This window comes from Carettochelys insculpta, chromosome 5, assembly GCF_033958435.1.
Source record: "Carettochelys insculpta isolate YL-2023 chromosome 5, ASM3395843v1, whole genome shotgun sequence".
Classification (NCBI taxonomy): domain Eukaryota; kingdom Metazoa; phylum Chordata; order Testudines; family Carettochelyidae; genus Carettochelys; species Carettochelys insculpta.
Window position 1 is genome coordinate 12,511,453 of NC_134141.1, and position 21,913 is coordinate 12,533,365.

At 42.0% G+C, this 21,913-nt stretch overlaps 1 protein-coding gene across 2 annotated transcripts in view; it reads right to left on the bottom strand.

Moving 5' to 3' along the window:
- Window positions 1-2,899: 2,899 nt before the first annotated feature.
- The window catches only part of SVEP1 (sushi, von Willebrand factor type A, EGF and pentraxin domain containing 1), a 170,449-nt gene continuing 151,435 nt past the window's right edge, over window positions 2,900-21,913 (bottom strand). Inside the window, exons 47-50 of one of the 2 annotated variants that reach the window (XM_074994688.1) lie at window positions 18,792-18,887; window positions 13,316-13,411; window positions 8,307-8,400; window positions 2,900-4,603 (exon numbers count right to left, since the gene is read on the bottom strand). In XM_074994688.1, the coding sequence (XP_074850789.1) occupies window positions 4,591-4,603; window positions 8,307-8,400; window positions 13,316-13,411; window positions 18,792-18,887 (299 nt within the window). In that variant the 3' untranslated portion in view covers window positions 2,900-4,590. Of the gene's footprint in view, window positions 5,949-8,306; window positions 8,401-13,315; window positions 13,412-18,791; window positions 18,888-21,913 lie in introns of both variants that reach the window. The other variant, XM_074994687.1, reaches the window with a different exon arrangement.

The window sequence follows — 21,913 nt, forward strand, 5'->3', positions numbered from 1 at the left end:
ACGTGTAGGTGCAGCCTCAGTGTGGAAATGGTCACTTCGGGCTCCCCTCAGGGATTTGTAGAGGCCAATCCACCCATTTTGAGCTGCAGAGTCAAACCACTTCACAAAAGGTTTTTACATTTCCCTGGTTCCACAGAGGTGTTGTAAAGAGACAATGGGACTTGCTCCAATCATTAGTGGCACAGCCAAGACTGCAATGGTGTTTTCTATCCAGTAAGCCAGCACTGCCACCTCTATATGAAGAAGTGGCTCTTACCCATGAAAGCCCATGACCTAATACATTTGTTAGTTTCTAAGGTGCTACAAGACTGCTTGTTATTTGTCCTCTAGATCAGTGGTTCCCAGCCTCGGGTCTGCAGCCCCTCGGCGTCCGCAAGGATATTGCAGGGAGTCCATGAAAAAATAAAAGATAAATAAAAATGATCATAGTAAGTTTTAAATAAATTGCAGATTTACAATCATTATTTTTATTTTCCAATACTGTTATTAATTGCTATCGGAGAGTCTGTGTCATGGTTTCCTTTTTCATTTAATGAAGTGTACATCATGGTTAGAATTGGCCTTGATGTGGGTCTGCAAACGGTTTAGGGGTGTGATTGGCGGGGGGAACTACACGAGTGAAGAGGTTGGCAACCACTGCTCTAGATGAGAGAACCCCAAAAAAAGATGCTGCAGAAGTAAGCATGCACAGGAAGTTTAGGGCCACCCTTGCTGTTAAAACCTGCCACAAACAAGCAGGATTGGTCTAAAAACCAGGACAAAATGCAAGACCGGGGAAAGAGTTTGCATCTGTGTGTCATGCCATTGGACAGTTTGTGCCATAAGGCCACGCTGCTGGGTGGAGTCTGAGGCAAAAACCAGCATGAGGCAAATTCCTTCCTATCCCTTCCCTCTCCAAAGCAGACTCCGGAGACAAGTGGGAAAAAACACAGACCACAATTGCACAAAGACAGCTGACCAATGCCACCAAACAAGCTAAAAGCCCCAGAAGAAGCTGACTTGGCAACCTTTCAGCAAATCCAGTGGGATTTCTCCTGTGACCTGCACCCAGTCGTGTGGTTTTCAGAAAATGGTTTGGGTGATGTCTTCTATGTTTTCATTTTATGGAATAGTGGTAACGTTGTATTACAGTGTATCTTCCACACTATACAGGGATTTTCAAGAGAGCCTCTCAGTTCCCTTTCAATAACCTGGATACCTTTGACAACCCCCATAAGCTCCTTTGAAAAGCTCACTCAGTGCATAATGCGGGACGCCCAGTTTAACCCCCTGGGACAAACCCAGCTCGCTCCCAGGTAGCAAAGAGCAGATGTTTGACTTTAATGCTAGCTTTACTTGGTTACACCAGGCCTGAATTTGGCCCATGTGCTTTCAATATCTCTCCAGCCAAAGGAGAGGATTTTAAAAATCTTGCTAATTGCATCTTCATTGAGAAAATGAAGTTCAGATATACTGGATTAGTCTTTCAGAATGATGATTACCATACACTGTAGTTCACTACCCAGTTTGTTTATAAGTTGACCCCCAAGATGAACAGGCAAAACTGGAAAAGTGCACTGACTCGTTCATAAGCCAACCCTATATTTCAAGGATAGGCAAACTTCATCGCCCAGCCCGTCAAAGTAAGTCACTGGTGTGCTGGGACATTTTTAGCTGAGGTGTCAGCAGGCACTGAGCTCTGCAGCTTCCAGGGGCTGAGGTTTGCTGGCCCTGCGCAGTGGGAGCTGCAGAAAGAGGTGTAGGCTGCCACTTCCCTCGCTTCCTGAAAAAAATCAGCTTATGAACTAGTACAGTGTTTCTCAAACTTTTTTTTCCCCACAAAGTACCCTTTTAAAACAATTGTAAGTACCCCCCAGGACCCACAATTTTCAGTCACACAATTTATTTTTCTACTATTGCAACACATTTGTTTAAACAACTTAACTGTAACTGGTTGGTTGGAAGAAATGGCCTATAGGCAATAAACTTGCCATCGTACTCATGATTGTGCAAAGAGGATAAATAAGAAAATAGATGAACACAAAATAAGTGCAATGTTTTTATTCATACATGTGTACATATTTTTATATAAACATTAATGAAGAGTGATCAATGAAATGACGAAAAATATAATTAATTTAACATGAAATTTGAGCTTGTTTGGATGAAATCAAATGTTCAAACATAGGTTTCAAACTGCTGAGGGCCACAATTAAATCAATGTTTCAGATACGGCTTCCTGTGTACTGCCTTCTTCCAAATCGGCAGTTTTATTCTTTGTTTTCACAAGGAATTGATCCATTTGAAACACTTTCAGTTGTAATTATAAATAAGAAACGAAAATTGTACTAAGAGCAATTTTAGCACTTACTTCAGATAACAAGCATAATATTCCAGAGCCAGGCACCCCCAGCTCCCCACTTTAACCCAATCCCCCTCCCCTCCTCCAGAGCTAGGCACCCCCAGATCCCTGCTTTAACCAATCCTCCCTCCTCTCCTCAAGACCCAGGCACACCCTCTCCCCCCCGCTGTAATCCAATGCCAGTGACTCACCAGAGCTGCCGCTGCCACCACCACCACCACCACCACAACCATCACCACGGCCCCGTGCTTCTCCCGCCAAGTGCTAGGAAGGGATGTGTGTGCAGAGCTGCACACAGTGCTCTAGTGGCTCTGCGCATTTTATTGCTCAAAGAGAAGCATACAGCTCCAGTGTGCATACCCCCTGGACTTGTCTCACATACCCCTCAGGGTATGCGTACCATGCGTTGAGAAACTCTGAACTAGTAGACACGGTAATGATGTAATCACTGCACTTAAGCGGAGATCCCCTTCTCTCAACAACCCAAAGTCATACATCAGCATCAAGTGCTGGGCAGTACAAGAAATTGTGGTTAGGAATTAAGAACACAAAGTCATCTTTACAGGTACTAAATAGGGTGCAACTTTATTTACAGTGTAAAGTGCATCACACACATCATTTAACACACACAACAAGCAGTGACATAAATGACAATACAGTATTTGCAAAACGATTGTTCCTCTGAGACTATATTATTGTAAATAGCAAAATATCATTAACTTGAACAGACTTCGCGTACCACCAGCAGCTCTGCTAATGACTTGGTGTTTCTGGACTGGTCTTTGAGTCCTGTTTAATGAGTGTCCAGTACCAGAGCAGGCCTTGTGGCTATGCTGCTCCTCTTAAGCAACCTCCCAGCCAACACAAAGTGCCTCCATATACAATACTGTTCTGTTCCAAAGAGAGTATTAGGGCAAACAGAACTGTGGCAACCCAAGGAGAGAAAGTGCAAATACTTTACACACACGATAGAAAAGATAGTTTGTTTTTTGTAAAGAGACAAGAACAATATATATATATATATACATATATGTGTATAAAAGATACCTCAGTTCTCTCCATCTATCCACTTCACTGCCGTAGTTTCTAGGCGGTGTACTGTGAAGAGGTGCTACAGAATAGAAGCCTGCCAGTAACACGCCTCAGGCCATTTGTTTTCAGTGTTACCTGATTTTTACTGAAAATCTTCTCGGAGTTTCAAAAAAAACCCAATTATTCAGTTTTTACTGATTTTTCACAAAAATTTGGGACTCTCAAGTCCATGAAAATACTGATTATGGTAAGCAAGCCCAATATGCCACATTAGGAAGCTGTGTCTGTGCTAATAATCTGTTAGTCTCAAGTGTAAATATTAGGCTGCTTGTTGGAATAAAGTAATGCAGTGAAAGATATACTCACATGCAGATGTGTACAAATTATTGATGTAAAGTTCCTGTACATAACCACAGCATTAAACTGCCTTCACTTTTCTCTATTTATTGCTTTTTTTCCCTACATGCCCATCGCTCTATATTTAGCCACATAACTATGAGGTTAATTTTTGGCACAGATTTTATCAGTTTTTACTTTTTTTTTTTTTTTTTTTAAATAAACTCTGCTAAATTTCCAGGAAATTTTAAGCAAAATAAAAACTGAAAATTAAGCTGTATGGAGACAGGAAAGAGAAAGGCAGAGAAATGTGTAGTGATAAAAGGTCGTGTGTCATTTCAGTGACACATTTCCCAGGGCAGTATTTATTGTGAACGTGCTTGCAACTATTTGACTTTGGAGGGAACTATAGTTTAGCCCAATTTTATCATATTCCAATACTACAACAGTAGTGATTAAATCAAAATGGTAAAGGAAACTCATTGTAGTGGAGTTGGGTCACAAGTTGCCTGGTACCATCTCATTATGATAGGAAGAGCAGTTACAATTGCTTTTGTTCAATTATAGCATGCTACCATCTTAATGGGAACCCCATCAATTGCTTGCTGTGGTTGCAAGTTGAAAGCTGGAATTTAATTTGCATTAGAACTGAGATAGGAAAAGAAGAATCATTTTTCCAAAAGTCTCTCCTTTTCTTCACCAATCCATGTTAAAAAAAATTGGCAATTGCGACCATTGCAGGATCCAATTGTCATCTTTCTCTGTCTCTATATTTAGCACCACAATAATCAGATGTTTTCCTTTTACTCATGCCAACAAGCAGTTGCATATACATAATTATTAACTCCTCTTTGTTTTTGACGACATTTCCCTCGACGTGGTCATAAGGGAAACCTAAATATAAAAACGATGGAAGGAAACTAGAGAATGCACACAACATGGTTTAAGAGTAAATAAAGTTCCCATGAAATAACTTCCTTTTCTTTCTTCATGCTGGTAGTAATTTTGCATTATTACACAACCATTTTGAATCTAGTGAGCAGAGCACTTGTCGGAAGGCATGTCAGGTAAGGTTCCTAAGCCAAAATTCTTGTTCAGCAAATAATTTCCTACATTAAACTGTCATTTTCTAATGTTGACCCCAAACACACTCCAACCCCTAGTCATTCCTTTCACCCACTGCTTTTACTTAGCAAAAGGTGAGTATGAGAGTTTTGCACCAATAGTGTAAAATACTGAGGGGCATCTTGAACAAGGGCACTCAGGTGCATTGTTCTTACGACATTAATATGTCAAGCAATAGGTGTGTCTGAGAGAGTGCACTGTACATTATATGCATGGCTTGGAACAGCTCACTCATATAGATTGAGCACTTTGTAGTTTTTACTTGGCATGGTGTGTGTGTGTGTGGAAGAGATTATTTTTCTGGTTCACTGATGGTTCTGCACACATCAAATACCACTTTTCAATTTCATCAATTTCCATGGATATGGCTACTGGAGCTCTGTCTGTCATCTTGAGCGACACACATTCTGCCATGAGGTCTACACTTTTGACTATTTCACCAGTAAATCTATGGTAAACTTACACAAACACTTTCTCATCAAAACATTTTGAAAGAAAATTAGTTCCTTATGGCACAAATTAAAGGACTTGATTCTCTTCTCTCACCGACCAGACACTGGGATAGCTCCATTTTAGCAGAGCCACAGCAGGTTGAGATTAACTTCAGTGAAATTAGTCTGTATTTTCACCAGTGTAAATAAAATCAAGTTCAAAGTAGCATGGAATGTTTCACAGCTCCTGTTAGCCTATCGAAACTATTGTCTACTGTCTAAATGCTGAATTACAGAATCACTTTGGAAAACATTACCCAGAATTACAACATCCTGTTTCCTCTTGATTAGCATTATAGTGTATTTTAATTAACCAGTCATATTCAAGGAATGACAAGGACCAAAATGTACAGAAGCTATTTCCTCACTGGACAGCAAAATTTGTACATTTTTGTGTGTGTAGCAGCATATATTTGTTATATTTTTGTATATGAAAAATACAAAAAAATGGAAAAAATATATCACAAAACAAAACAAAAAACTTTCTTAAGGGGAAAAAAAGCACTGGATTGTTCTACAAATGCGTTCGGTTTCAAGCCCCAGTGGCTACACTGAAGAAATATTTTCTCAGTATAAAACTGATCCTCTGCTGTTAAAAGGGATAGAATCCAGCCTTCCTTTTTCTGTATTGACAAACAAACAAAACAACATTAATGTTCTTTAACTTAAAGAATGTATCAGCAAGGTGAGACACATCATAATGGAAGCACATGTGAGTAGAGCCAGGTAGCTTGAGGAAGCATATACAAGATTGGCACCTGGCACCATATTGCAAATAAAGAAGGAAATCTAGTCCTGGATCCTGATAGAAACCTCTGTCCTTCAAATCTCTCCTTAAAAATCACTTCTTCCAGCTAACTACTGTCCTCCTTTCCAGTGCTGTCTATGTTAGGCTGGTCATTTGCTGCACTATAGACTTCTAAACCTTAAACAAAGGTCCTGATCCTGCAGCAGGCTAGATTCTTGCCTCATGGAGCAGGGCTAAGGCAAAAGTCTGAAGCTAATAAGAAAACAAACAAACAAAACACATCTCATTCTTTTTTCCATCTCCTTTGTCCAGGGCGTCATGTCCAATTAAGCACCAACCCTGTAAGCTATCTGCCTGCAGAACCCACCCCTCCAGCCCCCCCCAGATTTATTGGAAGTTGCTTGCACTAATGTCTGGACCCTCACACTGTAAGCTCACTGAGTGAGGGATCTGTCTTCTTCTAGATTTATAAATTGCTACACATACTTATATATAGTTCTAGCTGGTGACAGGTGAACCTCAAAAGGTTTGAAGTTCTGCTTTTGCTCAGATAAACTCCAAATGGTTTGGCTGCTAAATCAAATGTTATCAAACCTCTTGGAATCTAAAAAAAATATCAAGTTAGAAATCTTGTGAGAACTGTTTTTTTTTGTCCTACAAGGATGTGTCACAGGCAGGCCTGTCGACAGGTGGGGCAAAGGGGGCAGTTGCCCCAGGGTAACATCCAGGATGAAGGTGAATCTGTTCATTAGTAGGTTATATGAATTCCAGTATTTTACATTTCTCATATTTACATTTCTCATAGCAGCAAAATAATACAGATGTGGGTTTGCTATGGTATTTTAGTGCCTGACTGGTGAAAATGCCTTCAGTGGAACCCAAATGTCCAGCCCTATTGCTCATCTTTTTTGCTTTTTGACTTTTATGTAGAAAGAGCAACTTCTACCTCCTACAGGCAGCTCTGGTGAGACTCTCAGATATGAAACTGACCACAAGCAAAAGGAAACAGTGGCACAAGAAGCCACAGCAACACACTGTTCTGCCCCCTAAGAATGCGTCTACATAGACAAGTTATTTCGAAATAACAGCCATAATTTTGAAATAACTATGGGAGCATCTACATGATGCAACTGCAATTTCAAAATAAATTCAAAATAATGGTTGACTTATTTCAGAATTGCTAAACCTCATTTCACAAGGAATAGCGCCTATTTTGAAATAGCTATTTCAAAATAGATGCTGTTTAGATGGGGAATAGAGCCAACTTCAAAATAAGCCATAGTGTGTCCAAGGGCTCTCTTTTGAAACAGACGCTGTATTTCGAAATGCGTTTTGTGGGTAGCAGCTTTATTTAAAAAAATGCTATTTCAGAATAGCTATTCCAGAATAGTTTATTTCGAAATAAGGCTGCTGTGCAGACATACCCTAATGGAGCAGACATGGGTACCGCAGCTGGATTCACATGGATGGAGTCATGTGAGAGCTGACATTAGTTCACCCACCGCTGGGTGATTCCAACAACCATTAGGGACTGGGGAGCTGGAAGGGGCTGTGTGTTGTGTCTTCCAAACGTGATGCAACACAGCAAAGTGTACAAATAAAAATGCTGTTATTATTAGTACTGGTAGCACTTCTGGGGCCCAGTCATGGGTTAGGCCTATGTTGTGTATAGTGCTGCACCAAGTCAAAATGGTGGTTTTGTCCCCAGAAAGCTTATTGTCTAAGTAAAACAGCCCTGTAAAACAAGAGGAGAAAATCCAAGCAGCGGCTGTTGTCAGATCCAGTGCAGAGAACAACTAATGCAAAGTACAGGGGTAGTCAATTATTCTTTGCCAACGCCCAAATTTCTTGGACAAGGTCTAGTCAAGGTCCAGATTCCGGTGAAGAAGACAGTAAATAAGTAAATAAATAAATAGGTTCTGTTCTAAAGCATCTGGCAGTCTGGGTTTGGCGCCTGGTCCACCTACTGACTAGCAGGCATGATTGTGAGTGGTTGTCTATAAGTATAAAAGAAAAGAAAGAAAAGAAAAGAAAAGAAAAAGAAAATGCTGCTTTTAATGCTATTAAAGAAAATGGTGCTTACACGCTTCAACTGACCCACATCAAAAGATTTTCATCTGTAACCAGGGCTCCTCACGGCGTCTGCTTTTTATTTAACTTTTCCAACCGTTTAATTGGATCACTATAGCCAGAGACGTAGACCTGATGTGAAAGACCGTTTGCCAGCGCTTACCTGGAGCAGTCGTGTCCGGTCCAAGATGAGGGGCAGTGGCACCGATTTGGTCGTATACACTTCCCACCATTTAAGCAGGGAGACTGGCACACAGCTGCATTCAAATACACACATGTAAATACACCTACTCCAGTAAGATTAGAACAGTTTTCATTTGGGAGATTAAGTTTTGAAGAATCCATTTAGAAGAATCTTTGTCTGTCACTCAGCGGTACTAAACCCAATATCCTGACTTACGCTAAAGTATTACAGTTCTCAGGAGAATAAACTCTCTCGGCCACAGGCAGAAAACGGGACAGACCATGATGGTACAATTCCTTTTTTCAAAATGGTAAGATTAAAAAACTCCCAAGCCTGAAAACGTGTTTATAGGTGACACCGCTTTGCTTTGGAAAGAATAAGCTCAGAAGTGGATCTTTGCAAAATGCGAATCGACCCTCTTTATTACTTTTGCTAGCTACTGTAATACACTTAGCAGCATGGAACAGCCAACCAAACATTTATGTGGGCTTTAAAATGGCTCCAAGCCAGCAAAATGGTATGCGAGTATAAGCAGTAGGAGGACCAAAGAGATCAATAGGAAAGGCAGCCCAATTTTCAGAGGGGAAGCACAGGTGTTTGCTAGGAATATGAGATACAAACAATATCCAGAACTGAGCATAGAAAAGCAGAAACTCAACATAGTCAGAATAGGGGAAATGTACTGATGAAAAGAAGAAAGTGATGGTAAAAGAAAAGGTACAATTGAGCCTCTGTATTTGCAAACCTATGGTTCATGAATTCAATTATTCACGAGCAGCCAGAGCGACCGCTTCCCTGGGGCTCCAGGCAGGAGCGCCGGCAGCCGGAAGTTGCCATATTCACAAAATTCAACATTAGCGAAGGTTCCCAACATGGGACCCTTGTGAATGCTGAGACCCTACTGTAGGGTGCGAGAAGAGTTTGTAACGGTCTCATGAGAGCAGATCGACCCCTCTGTGAATCCTCAGGAGAATCTAAACAGACCAGTCTGTGCAAGGTGAAAGCTGCAAACTGCCATGGGAACAGCTGCAGAATAAGCCGCGCTTGCCAAGATTTCAAGGCTACGCTGGCAGTAGGCCACAAGAGATAGTGATAAGAAATGCATAGGCAATTTTAGGCAATCTTATGTTAATGAGCTCAGCTTTATCAGCTAGTGTTAGGAGGCCTGTTACAGAGCCTCTCCCCGAGCGAAGCTCCGGCGCGTCGGGTTTCCCCCCATGGGTGACTGCGGCGTCTCCGGGGCTCCCGTCGCGGGTGTCACGCGCTTTCAATAAACCAAATATAGCACTCTCCTTCTGGGTGCAGCCTCATCTCTGGGGAACCCGAGCCTGGTTGGCTACACCTACTGTACTTAAAAATTAACCTCCAATGAGGAATAATCCTCAGTAAAGCAACAGCAGAACACCCATGAGGAGAGTGTAAGTGAACTCCGCAAGGCACCTTTAAAATAGCGAAACCCCCCCACCAGGCCTATTTGATAGAATAGCATGGGGACAGCAAGAGGCAGCTGAAGTTACTCTGCTGGGTCAGCCAAATGGACATCAGGCAGACAGAGAGAAAAAGGCAAAGCCACAAGTCTTCTTGTCAACCCTGACACGAGAGAAAGTGCGATACAATTACTAAGACAGACTAGAAGACATATTTAATGAGCTTCATCAAATAGATGAAGTTATAGCACAGCACAGTTGAAAAATGCAGCATCTCCTAAGCAGAAGATACAGTCTTGGAGGGGAAAAACAAAACATAAGGAGGAAGACAACAGCTGCTGCCAATACATAGGCACAGAGAATGTGTCACTGTCTGCAAACTGATTAAAAAATGAAGCCAGAGAAGACAGAAAGGGGAGAACATGGTGGGAAGAAGCAAAAGTGATTGGAGTTGCACTATCATCAGCCATTTAAAGGGAGTCAATACAGCACAAAAATTATGGCAGGTGGTCACAGAAACGGACTATTCGCTGCACACTAAATAGCATGGATTATGTCATGCTGAAAACTACTTTAGATTCGTTAAAAAAATCCATGTGATTGCATTAAGTTCTCTCTTTACCCACAGCACAAGTATAGTCACAGCAACCGGGGTACAAAACACCATGGGCTTGTCTACACTACCTCCCTACTTTGAAGGGAGGATGGTAAGTAGGGGGTCGAGAGATTATTAATGAAGTGCAGCACAGCACTTCATTAGTGATCTCTCAACACCCTATTTACCATCCTCCCTTCAAAGTAGGGAGGTAGAGTAGACAAGCCCTCATGTTCCATGCCTCCCACCACCAATATGCCTCAAAACCTCAATGTTAACAGACTCACTGAAAACTGAAAGGTGAGTTCAGTATCTCCATCACCAATTGAAGGCTGGCCTTTCTACTGAGAAGGCCAATGAGGACGCCAGTTCTGATGATGGATTTTGTGACTGGCAGACCTGTCCCCGAGAAATGGCACTTGGGTTGCAGAACAGCCCCAGAGGGTAACAATTTGGGGTTATTTTTAATCTGGCATGGAATCAAATGACTAAGGAGAAATGCTGTATATCCTATCTTTAATCTCCCATGTCCTCTGGCATAACAGCAATCACTGTTATAGAGCTTGGTAAAATATCAGAGGGAGTATCACTGCATACTGTGGTACACAGGTGTCTCTTCACAACATGCTACTCTTTTTTAATTCTTAGATTTTAAAACACTTACTTGAGAATCTTTATTCTCAAAATGCTGAGGCTTGCTGTATATCATATAGCATGTTCCTCATATTTGCTACATTTATTAATTAGTGGCTAAGCAATGAGGCTCGCTTACATGAGCCTAAATTAAGAGTAACTCTGCTGAAGTCAATCTAACTACCTGGTGTAAAGAGCTACATGGGGGCAGAATCAGGCCCTATACTCTCTTAAACAGTGCCACACTTAAAATTCCACTCTAAACAGCATACATAGGATTAATTCATGATTCATGTCTTTTAGTAAATAGCTAATTGAGGGTTGATTATAATTGCCCATAACACCTTCAGCTGCTCGTATTAGAAACATCTACAATACATTCTGCTCATGACTGTGATATGTTTATAACAACTCTCGTTTGCTAACCTTGGATAAACCACTTGTAACTTGACCCTTAAGTGTAATTAACATGGCTTTTTAAACTAGGCCTGATTCTCCTTTCACTTACTCCACTAGGTAACTCCACTGAAGGTGGTGTAACTATCTAATTTATGCCAGTGGGTGGGGATGGTCAGACACACAATTCTTTAAAGCATTTCAAAACTAGCAGTGTGAGCCCCAGGCATAGATTTTCCTTCTTCGCTCTGATCCACCTGGAGCTTTAAAAACAGGGCACTGTCTAGAGGCTGGGATTCTGACTGGCCGTGCATGGGCACAAGTGAGGAGAAGAGGGCAGGCAATGCTTCCCTCACAGAAACACATGGCCCCCAGAATGGCAGCATGCATGTTCCTCGGATGACAGCGCAGAGAAGGGTGAGTCTGCTGTGAACTGCTGCACTCTCGAAGTGCCCCAGGAGGCAAGGCTGGGGGAATATGGCCTGGTCCCTGTACCATCTGAGCTCCCTGTCAGGAGCATAGGCAAGAACTGAAGGGAGCTTATGCTACACCATATAAAAGGATACAGCACCACAGAGGCTTGTGCATGTTACGCTCCTCCCGGAAGGACTCTGACTTAAGCACCTAGCACATGGTGTAAACTCTAGAGCAGGGGTCAGCAACCCTTCCGCCTCGGAATGCCGAAATTTGACCTTTTGACTCTACACACGGTCCGAGAGCCAGTGATACTTTTAAGTCTCTAATAGTCCTACTTACAACAGCTTCATTAATAAATACATTAAGATGCAGAGCTTTACCATTTAGGTGGGGGTTGGTAGCATTCGCTGGTCTTTTGTTAATCCACAGGGGGCTCGGCTTTGAGTAAGCTCTCGGCTGCACAGGGGAGGAGGGGCAGGGCTGAGTTCCGGCCTCACATGCCAATGAAAATCGGCTCGTGTGCCACTCTTGGCACCTGTGCCGGGGGTTGCTGAGCCCTGCTCTAGAATGAACAATGATTCGGGCCGCTTCTCTCCTCTCCCTTCCATAGACAGAACAACCCTGGCAACTGCTGTGCAGGTGCTAAACCTCTGCAGAGCACCACTCACTATCACAGCCAGCACACTGCCTTAAACATGCCTTGACCTCTATACAGAACACATCATTAACATGGCTTCCTCTGAGAGGTAGGGATGGATGCTCAAGGATTCCAAAGGAATGAAGAAACAATGAGCAATAAGCACTGAAGGTATGAGGTCATCAATGATCTATTGCAGAGAAGCCACAAACTGAATCACTCGAGTTTAGATTTTCTAATGTATTGGCACATCCAGCTCATTTCCCCCGACCCTCTTACATGCCATCAGCAAGTGACTACTGAACATTTGGTGACATGAAGGTCTTTGAGGAAGCGTTTTGAATTCTGCTCATGATTATTTGTGCTAGGTGCAGTTCTCACAAACTGACAGTGGGCTAAGTCAAAGCGGCAAACACAAATACAAAGGCTGGTGCTCACATGGAGGTCTCAGATAACAGGCAATTTGGAGACGTGAAAAACCCACAGTCAGTGGAACTTGGTAAGAACTGCAGGTGTTCTGCCACTCTTCTACTCAGTCAGTAATTCAGATGCATTCCTTCTGCTCATTCCTTGGCTGTGTAAGCTGATTATACTGCTTTTCTAAGGAATGGGCAGTGGGAATCCTCTCTCCTATCTACAGGGCCCTAATGGGAACCTCCCTTGATAATGCTACAAGAGCAGGCTGCTTTGAAGACTAATCAAGAACAAGAATGTTATTCTGAAAATAGCTTGCAGCAGTGGGGACCAAACCTTCCAGGAATATGAATAATTTGTTTCAGTGGTTACCAAGGAGACCCTGTAATGCCTCTATTTATTTTGCCTTGCTAGGTGTTGATGGCAACAAGCTGTGAAAGAGGAAACAGGTGAGTGAACGTAGTTTTACCCATATGACAGCGTGATCCAGTCCATCCTGCTGGGCAATCACATTGGTATGGGGCCACACAGCGACCTCCGTTCAGACATGGCAGGATGCATATTGCTAAGAAAAAATAAAGGGAAAGGCAGGACAAAGAAGAAACTCATTAGTACCACGGAAGCAGAAAAGAACAAACCCCTTTATTCCACCAAACTCTCAGCTCATAAATTATTTTGTACCCCCTCTCAGGAGAGTTGCGTGTGGTCTGTTTACAAGGAGAATAAAACCCATCCATAATAAAATCTGCTTTTGGGGTAAGAGTGGGGAGCAAATAATTTCAGATTCAAATACATCAAAGGGCCTTTCCCATCCTGTCCCTGCTGCAGCTTACATTTGGTGCTGTGCATGAGAGACCCAACACTGTTCATAGAAATACAGGACGGGAAGGATCTCAGTAGATCATCTAGTCCAATGCCCAGCACCATCTAGACCACCCCTAATAGATGTTCATCTAACCTGCTCTTAAGTATCTCCAATGATGGAGATTCCACAGCCTCCCTAGGTACTTTATTCCAGTGCTTAACTGCCCTTACTGTGAGGAGGTTTTACCTAATGCCTAACCTAAATTTCCCTTGTAATAGTTTAAGACCATTGCTTCTTGTCCAGTTCTCAGTGGTTACACTAAACAATTTATCACCCTTCTTTTCATGTACCTTCTTCGTCTTCTCCCCACTTCGGCTACATCTACACTAGGGAAAAGTTTCGAAAGGGCCATGCTAATGGCCAAATCGGAGAATACTAATGAGGCGCTGAAATGAATATGCTGCCGGCATAAAGAAGAAAGTGCTGCGTTTCGCTTGCGCACGGCTCATCTACACAGGGGTCCTTTTTGACAGGACCCTGCAAATGTCAAAATTCCCTTATTCCTATAGTGGGGAGAAGAGGAATAAGAAAATCTGAGGTAACAGCGGATAGATGAGAATGAGACAGAGTGCTTTACGGAAAAACCTCTAGGCAATCAAAAGACACCATATCTGCACTGAGATACCACAGTGATAAGAAAGAGATGATTGAGCTATCATTTGTCATCTATCCATTGTACCTACATCTACAGCAGGGTTGCAACATTCGCGAGGGTTTGGTGTTGAAAACCTTCACAAATATTGAATTTCATGAATACAGTGGCCTCCCGGGCAGCTCTGGGCAGCAGCAGGGGAAGGCGGAGACCAGTGATGGGGCCATGGGGAGCAAGGCAAGTGGCAGCCACTGGTGCTCCCAGCCCTGAGGAAGCAGCAGCTGCCGGCACTCCTGGCCCTGGAAAAGTGGTGGCTGCTCACAAATAATTGAATTTGCAAATGTTGCACTCGCCAATGTTGCAACCTTGCTGTATATGCAAGGGAAATTGTGGAAAATAATATGTGATTGTAACTACATCCATGTTAATAAAATATCCCCAATCCCAACTCCAAAGTATAAAACAACAAAGTAACTTTAACCCCCTCAGTTTGGTTCAAAGGGAGTATGCTGTGGAAGCTGTCTGTGTGGTTTAAATCTCAGTTTGCTTGCTAATAATAGGAGGCTAATATGAATGTTAGCAGAAGCAACTCAGGATGATATTTTTAGATGAAACTTAATGTATTTTTTGCAGTTGTCCAATTAAGACACAGCAGAGAATGGTATTCTGATGACAAATGGTCTGAAATTACCTTGGAGTTTACATTAAAAAAAACAGACTGGAATCCCTACAGCACTGGTTTAAGTAAGTCTGTTGATCAAAAGCCCTTTTGAGCCAACTTGTTTTCATACCACTAAGCACTTGTTCCCATGAGTAATGCCACTGCAATCCTCATGCTAGAAGTAAAGACATTAATCAGGCACCAAATAAAATCCTCTGAAGACCCTTGAGCAAGATGTTCGTAACAATGGGAATTCCTGTGCCCTAACTGGGTGAAGATTGGAACTCGGCAAATGCTGGTCAGAGATGTCATGAAAAGATTCCATTTTTAGGGCATAGTCAGTCTTTAAGAGGTTCTGCAGATGAGGCAGGTTGGTAGGCACTAGAAGGGGAAGCTGTGATGGGTACTTAATTGTACACAATGAAATGAAGAGGTCATTTCAGCTTTTATTCATCCTTGATGCATTCTCAACTGGGTTTCCTCCCAGAGAGGGAGCCACATGTTCTATCTGGGGCCCATGACAAAAGCAGAGGCAAAACCAAAAACAGGAAGAAGAAAGAATGGGACTTCCATTCTCCCACTGGATCAATCTTTTGTTTACATTGTTAAATTAGTGTCCCTCCACATTTCTCAGGGCAGCAGAGCTAGTCTCAGGAGGCAGAGCCAGTCATGCTGTCAGCCTCCCCCGCTCATCCCCCGTGCTTGTCTCTAGAGTGAAACGCACCATAAAATATTAAGATTATTGAATCCTGTCAGTGTTTTGTAACCTCAGCTGGAGCCTGACTGTGAGAGGCTCATCAGCAGGGTCATGTGTTGTGCAGGTTGTACTCAGCACCAATCAAGACTAGGCCCTTATGCATTATTTATTGACTCTCCCTGTAGGAAAACAACACCCACAAAATGAAGTAAGACCATTTAAAGCCCACTGAAGCCAACTCCCCATTCAGTTACTGGTTTTGCATAAACCAGAAAGAGAGGAGGAGTGTGATGTGTAGCAAATCTAATGCAGCCAGTCAGCTGTCTGTTCCTTAGGGTAGCCAGTGAGGCTGGGTATAAATTGGGATGGCAGATGAAAATGACCCAGAGCATAATGTTAGTTCTCCAAAGCTGAGACTAGGCAAAGTATCACTGTTACCAGGAAGGTAAGGAAATCAGTTATGACGTTTCATTGGCTTTGCAAGGTGTTGGGCATGCTCCCCTCACCCTGAACCGCTGCAGTGGAGGAGGAGTGTGTGCTTGTGCATAGGCATGCTCCGTACGTGTGGGCAGGTGTGGGGGAAGGAAGGGACATAGAGATTGCAAGAAAAGAGAGAGACTGTGTTAGATGGGAAGGTGCTATTTAGCTGGAGTTTATAACTCGCAAGGCCAAACCACTGGTTTGCAAATTACTTCTCATTTTTATGCAGCCAATGTTATGCAGTGCAGAACAGAACAGAGGTAGCAGCAAACAGCTGCAGGAAATGGATTTGATTAACTGTTTTTAAACATGGTGCACAGGCGCTGACAAACAATATTAATACTTTAACCTAAGTCACTTTTGTTAACTGCAAAGGGATCCGCTGTTCTTTTCCATGAGCTCAAGACTTGCTGGCAACATTCGTAGGCATAGTTAAATGCAGCATGACTCAGATGGGGATTTCATAACTCTGAAGTCTGATGGTATTTGCCCTGGTTCATGTTCATCTCTCAGTACCAACTAGAGAAAGAAATATTTGCCTTTCTATCCAGTCAGATACTGGATGCATTAGTGGACCCTGGACCTGCAGAACCACCAGCATTAATGAATTTATTCTTACAAGACCCCCAAAGAAGAAGGGAAGAGTCATTTTACTGAGTACAGACACATAAAGCCCAGTTCTGCAAAGGTATTAGGCTCCTAACTTATACTGATTTTAATGGAAGTTAGGAGCTTAAATACTTTGGTGGGTGGGGGACTAAATGACCTTCCCGAGGTTATACAGTGAGAATGTGGCAGACGCAAGATTCAAGCCCATCCCCAGTCCAGTCCCTTACTCACAAAGTGATTCTATGTACCTGCTGGGGAAAATCCAGCGCCATCTCCCAGGGGTGCAGAGCATGGAAGACTGCAGAAATTCAGGAGGGAGTGTGCATGCAGAAGGTACCACTGTCTTATCTGACCACTCCCGTATTTCTAACTATGTAAATTACTTGATACATTTTAGTAAACAAATATGCTCATAATCCAAAACATACATTTCAGTCTTTTACTTCTGTACTTTTGTTTTTCCCATAACACATCTACTACTTCTTGGGTTTATTGCTATCCCATGCTGAGTCATGCTGGGATTAGCCTGTAAATCTCCTGTGGCAATGGTCTGTTTTATTTGCCTGTAAAGCACTATGCACACTCTGTGGCCTTGTATAAATAGTAATCATGGGTGAAGTCCTAAATTCCCTATGTAGCTTTTAGTTTGGATGTTATTTGGGCAAAACTCTCATATAACCACTAGGAATTCTGGTTCACTGGGGGCCAAGTAAAGATTTCAGGATGTGGCCTTGTAAGAGTCTTCATGGTCATTCGGTATTTAGCTTCTCTCCTGAGACTGCCAAGTATAACAGCTAATGGCATGATTCCCAGTTTCACAAATAGGGATTTTAGCCATTTCCAAGCAACGCTGTAATCGAACCAGGGTTAAAGAGGGGAAAGCCTGGTCAGATGCCCCAAGCTGTCCAGTCTCCAACACAGTACGTAATTACATTCCTCAGAACTGAGAAGTGTTATATTTAAAATAGGTTCAACTTTTCAGTGCTAAGCCAGACGTATCCTCCCAGGACATGGACAAAACCAAGTGTGTTACAGATTTTTATCTACTTCACCTCAGCCAGGCACAGCTTCTGTGAATGACTGACTAACAGACGCACACGTCCATCTCTCTGACAGGCAAGAATGTGCTGCACTACACTTGCTAGGGGAAGGAATGGGGGATAACAACATCTCTGCGAGTGAGGGCATGGAAAACCCCATGTGCTTGCAAACCTAGGCAGCATTCAAGAGGAGGTGAGCAAAGAGAGGACACATGTTAGACTTCTATCTTTCAACTAGTGCCAGCTTTCCATTTCCTACTGCAGACGTAAATAAAGGACCCCCATACCTCTACTGCCTTGTATCTCTATGACCAGGTATATCTGGATAACTCAGAGCAAACTGAGGTCTAGCAGCAGCCAAATGAGAATGGTAGAATTATAAACCTGTATTTTCACAGGTGCATAAGACTACACCAGCTGCAAGATGCTGAAGAATTAGGTCTGAAAATCCCACCAATGGCAAAAGGAGATTTGACGACTTAAGAGCTGATCTGGACAAGTGCTGGGCCTTTACGATTTCCAGAGAAGTCGTGGGTTTATGCAGACTTGTGTTCTTTTAATGTCAGGAGTGATTTTAAACCAGATTAGTTCAACTGGTGCAAAAGGTTGTATGGACATACCTATTTTGGTTTGGACCAGGCATATTTCCTTTTATGAAGGTTTAAATTAAACTGAGACAAATCCTTCTTCAGCCAAACTGAGAGACTATGTACACAGGGCTTTACTTTGGTTCAACTAAACCAGTTCATATTTATGTTTAGACATGATCTCACATCCACATTAGCAGTATTCTCTGTCCTGTTTGGAACCCTTTTATCCCACACAACTGAGCAAGATCATTTATGTCCTCTGTTGTAGTCTGTATCTAACCTACCAAATACAATAGGTTATGGCCTTTTAAGTCAATAATTCTCCCAGCACATCCATTGTGAAATCCTGGAAATCCACATCGCTTATCTACTGTCTCTCTTTCAAGCTACATTGTGATATGATGTACATACGCTCTTCACAGAGACGGCCCATCCAGCCTTCTGGGCAGGAGCACGCGTTTGGTCGCTCACAGACTCCACCATTCTGACACGGGAATCGGCAAATGGCTGGAAAATAACACATAATCCAGTCAAAATGTGGATCAGTTAACATGTGGCAACTGTTCTGCCCAGAGATCTGCATTTTACACAATCCTGGTTATTAAGAAAATGAATTCAGCAAAACTCCAAGACAAGCTTTGACTTGATTGCGAGGGCTATGCAATGTGCTTCTCTGTATGTAAAATACTGCCCCCTAATGGATAACCTGTTCAAGTTAATGTAAAATAATTGCAAGACATGTTAACCAACAGCCTTGCAAAATTTTACTTGCTCAAGTGTCTGTGTCAAATATAAATTTTGGCCCATGTGTAGAATATATTTTCACTGTCGTTCAAATTGAAAGCATGGCTAAGTAAATTTTAGAGTAACCTCTTTATTTTTCTTGACAATTTTGCAAGATGTACCCCACCTGAATTTTCTTTCTTGTTTCAGAAAATGAAGTCCAAACAGTTTCCCATCCCCTCACAGCCTCTACTCCCTTAACAAAATTAAATCCAAGATATGGGACTAAAAAGGAAAAATGGTCAGATATAACCTAACTTCTCCCATTAAAATAAGATTAAATAAATCGAGCACAAATGATTTTTTGCCTTAACACTACAAAAATGAAGAGCACTTTGTGATAATTTGGGAGAATCTGTGGTAACACTATGTCATGTATTTGTTTATTTACAAACAACATTGTCTGCAGGCCTGTGTGACAAAGTTAATATAATCTCAGAAGGGTAGCAGTGTTAGTCTGCAGCTTCACAAATAACAAGGAGTCCTGTAGCACCTTACAGACTAACAAATTTATTAGGTCATGAGCTTTTGTGGGTAAGACCAACTTCTTGTCAAGGCTTTCCCCCACTCTGACACTCCAAGTACAGAAGGTGGGGGTCTGCAAAACCCATTAAAAATACCTTGTCTCTATAGGCGTCTTCTTAAAAGCTTTCCAAGTTCACAGATTCTCTAACCCTTGGAGGTAGCCGCCACCACCCAAGTGAGAAAACTTGTCTTTAAAAACCATTAAGACACACTTAGGCTGTCTCCCTGAGGGGTATCCCCAAGTCTTAGCCCTCCTTTAAGAGACAGCTTGAAAACATAGAGGAAGAAATTAAGGAGCAATCTGATAGCTGACCTTTCAGTCTTAGGCATGCATATACACAGACCTCTCTCTTGGACACAGGAATCAAACTACTGCCTAAAAAAAGGTGATTTATTAACAAAAGATATATGTGATAAGGCATAGTTGACTGTGAGGTGTTACAGAGCAACTAAAGAAGGTAGATTAAAGCACAGAGAAATACTTCCTTGGGGTTCAGTTTAAAAGCAGTTGTGCATCAAAACCCTAAATAAAAAATAACCTGATCACATCTGAACATTTTCTTTCTACTTGTACATCTGTATGTCCAGATCTCCTTGAGGACTGAATATTTACTGAATTCCTTAAGCCTGCTCAGGCTTAAATATCTCTGTCTCTCTCTCCCCTACATCTGCACCCAAGGAAAAAAATCCCTCAGGAAACTGCTTCAACTCAAAGAATCCTCCTCTCTCTTCCCATTGGCTCACACTGCTGCTTGCCAACGGGTAACCCACTCTCTCTGGGTTTAACCCTTTACAGGCATTCATTCATGACACGCCCCTCCTCAATTACAGGCTGCGATGGAAGAAGTGGGTCTTACGAATGAAACCTCATGACCTAATAAATTTGTTAGTCTTTAAGGTGCCACAGAGCTGCTTGATATTTGTAAAGTATATATAAGTAATTTATGACTATAAGCTCTTTAGGGTATAGACTGTCTCTGTTGAGTATGAACAGCACCTACCATAGCTGGGCCTCAACCTGAGGTCAAGGCCCCTGGGTATTACTACAACACATATAAAGAATCATAAGGAATTTTAATTTGTGGCAATTATAAACATGCATGGAATTATAAATGTATCTCATATTTAAATGTTATTAGGGCAAATGAAATATGTGTTTAGGGTTGTGAGACCCCCAAATCTGGTTCATTATTAGTCTAAATATGATGAACCATTTAATATATTAAGTATCAGAGAAGTAGCCGAGTTAGTCTATATCTTCAAAAAGACCAAGAAGTCTTGTGGCACCTTATAAACAGATATTTTGGAACATAAGCTTTCATGGGCAAAGACCCACTTCGTCAGATGCATGAGTGGGGGGGTTTCAGAGGAGAGTTTAAATATTTCAAAATTTCAAAAATGAAATGCAAAGAGAAAGTTCAGAACTGCAATTAATTTGCAAATTTGACTCCATCAACCAAAGACTGAACAGAGACTGGGAGTGCTTGGCCCATGACAAAAGCAGTATCTCTGCTCTTGATGTTCACACCTCTGCATTACCAACTGAGAATGGACCACATCCCCCCGACTGAACTGATTTGATTTCTCCTCTATTGATGTTCACAGCTCCACATTAACTGCCAATAATGGGCCACATCAACCCTGACTGAACAGACCTCATCAGCTCTGGCCCTTCCCTTTACTGAGACCCTCCTCTTTAAATCCTCCTCTGAATGCCCCCCCATTCATGCATCTGATGAAGTGGGTCTTTGCCCACGAAAGCTTATGCTCCAAAATATCTGTTAGTCTATAAGCTGCCACAGGACTTCTTGTTTTTACATATTAAAATACATATGTGTTGTACAAATCCAAAACTACCATGGAAATAACCTAATTTAAATGGGTTTTGCCGCAAGCTGTACAACGTTTTAGTGTGAAAACCCAGTCAGGATTCCCTTGAAACAAGGCCAAAGGCTGTAAAACTTCTGACGAGCCTGAACCATCTTGCATTTCTGGAGAAAACCTGAACTAGAGTTCTGTGTAGTTTGGGAACTTGTAAAAATAAGTTTCACAGAGTGGTAGTTCTAAGAAAGTTAACAACAGTGATTCACCACTGTGTGCATATTACTGTGAAATCAGCAAGGAACCTTGCTTTTCTGAATACTACTTAAATGATATTACTATTATGAGGAAGCTTAAACAAAAAGCCTTTTTAAAAGCTGGTACAAACAGTTTTAATTATTGTA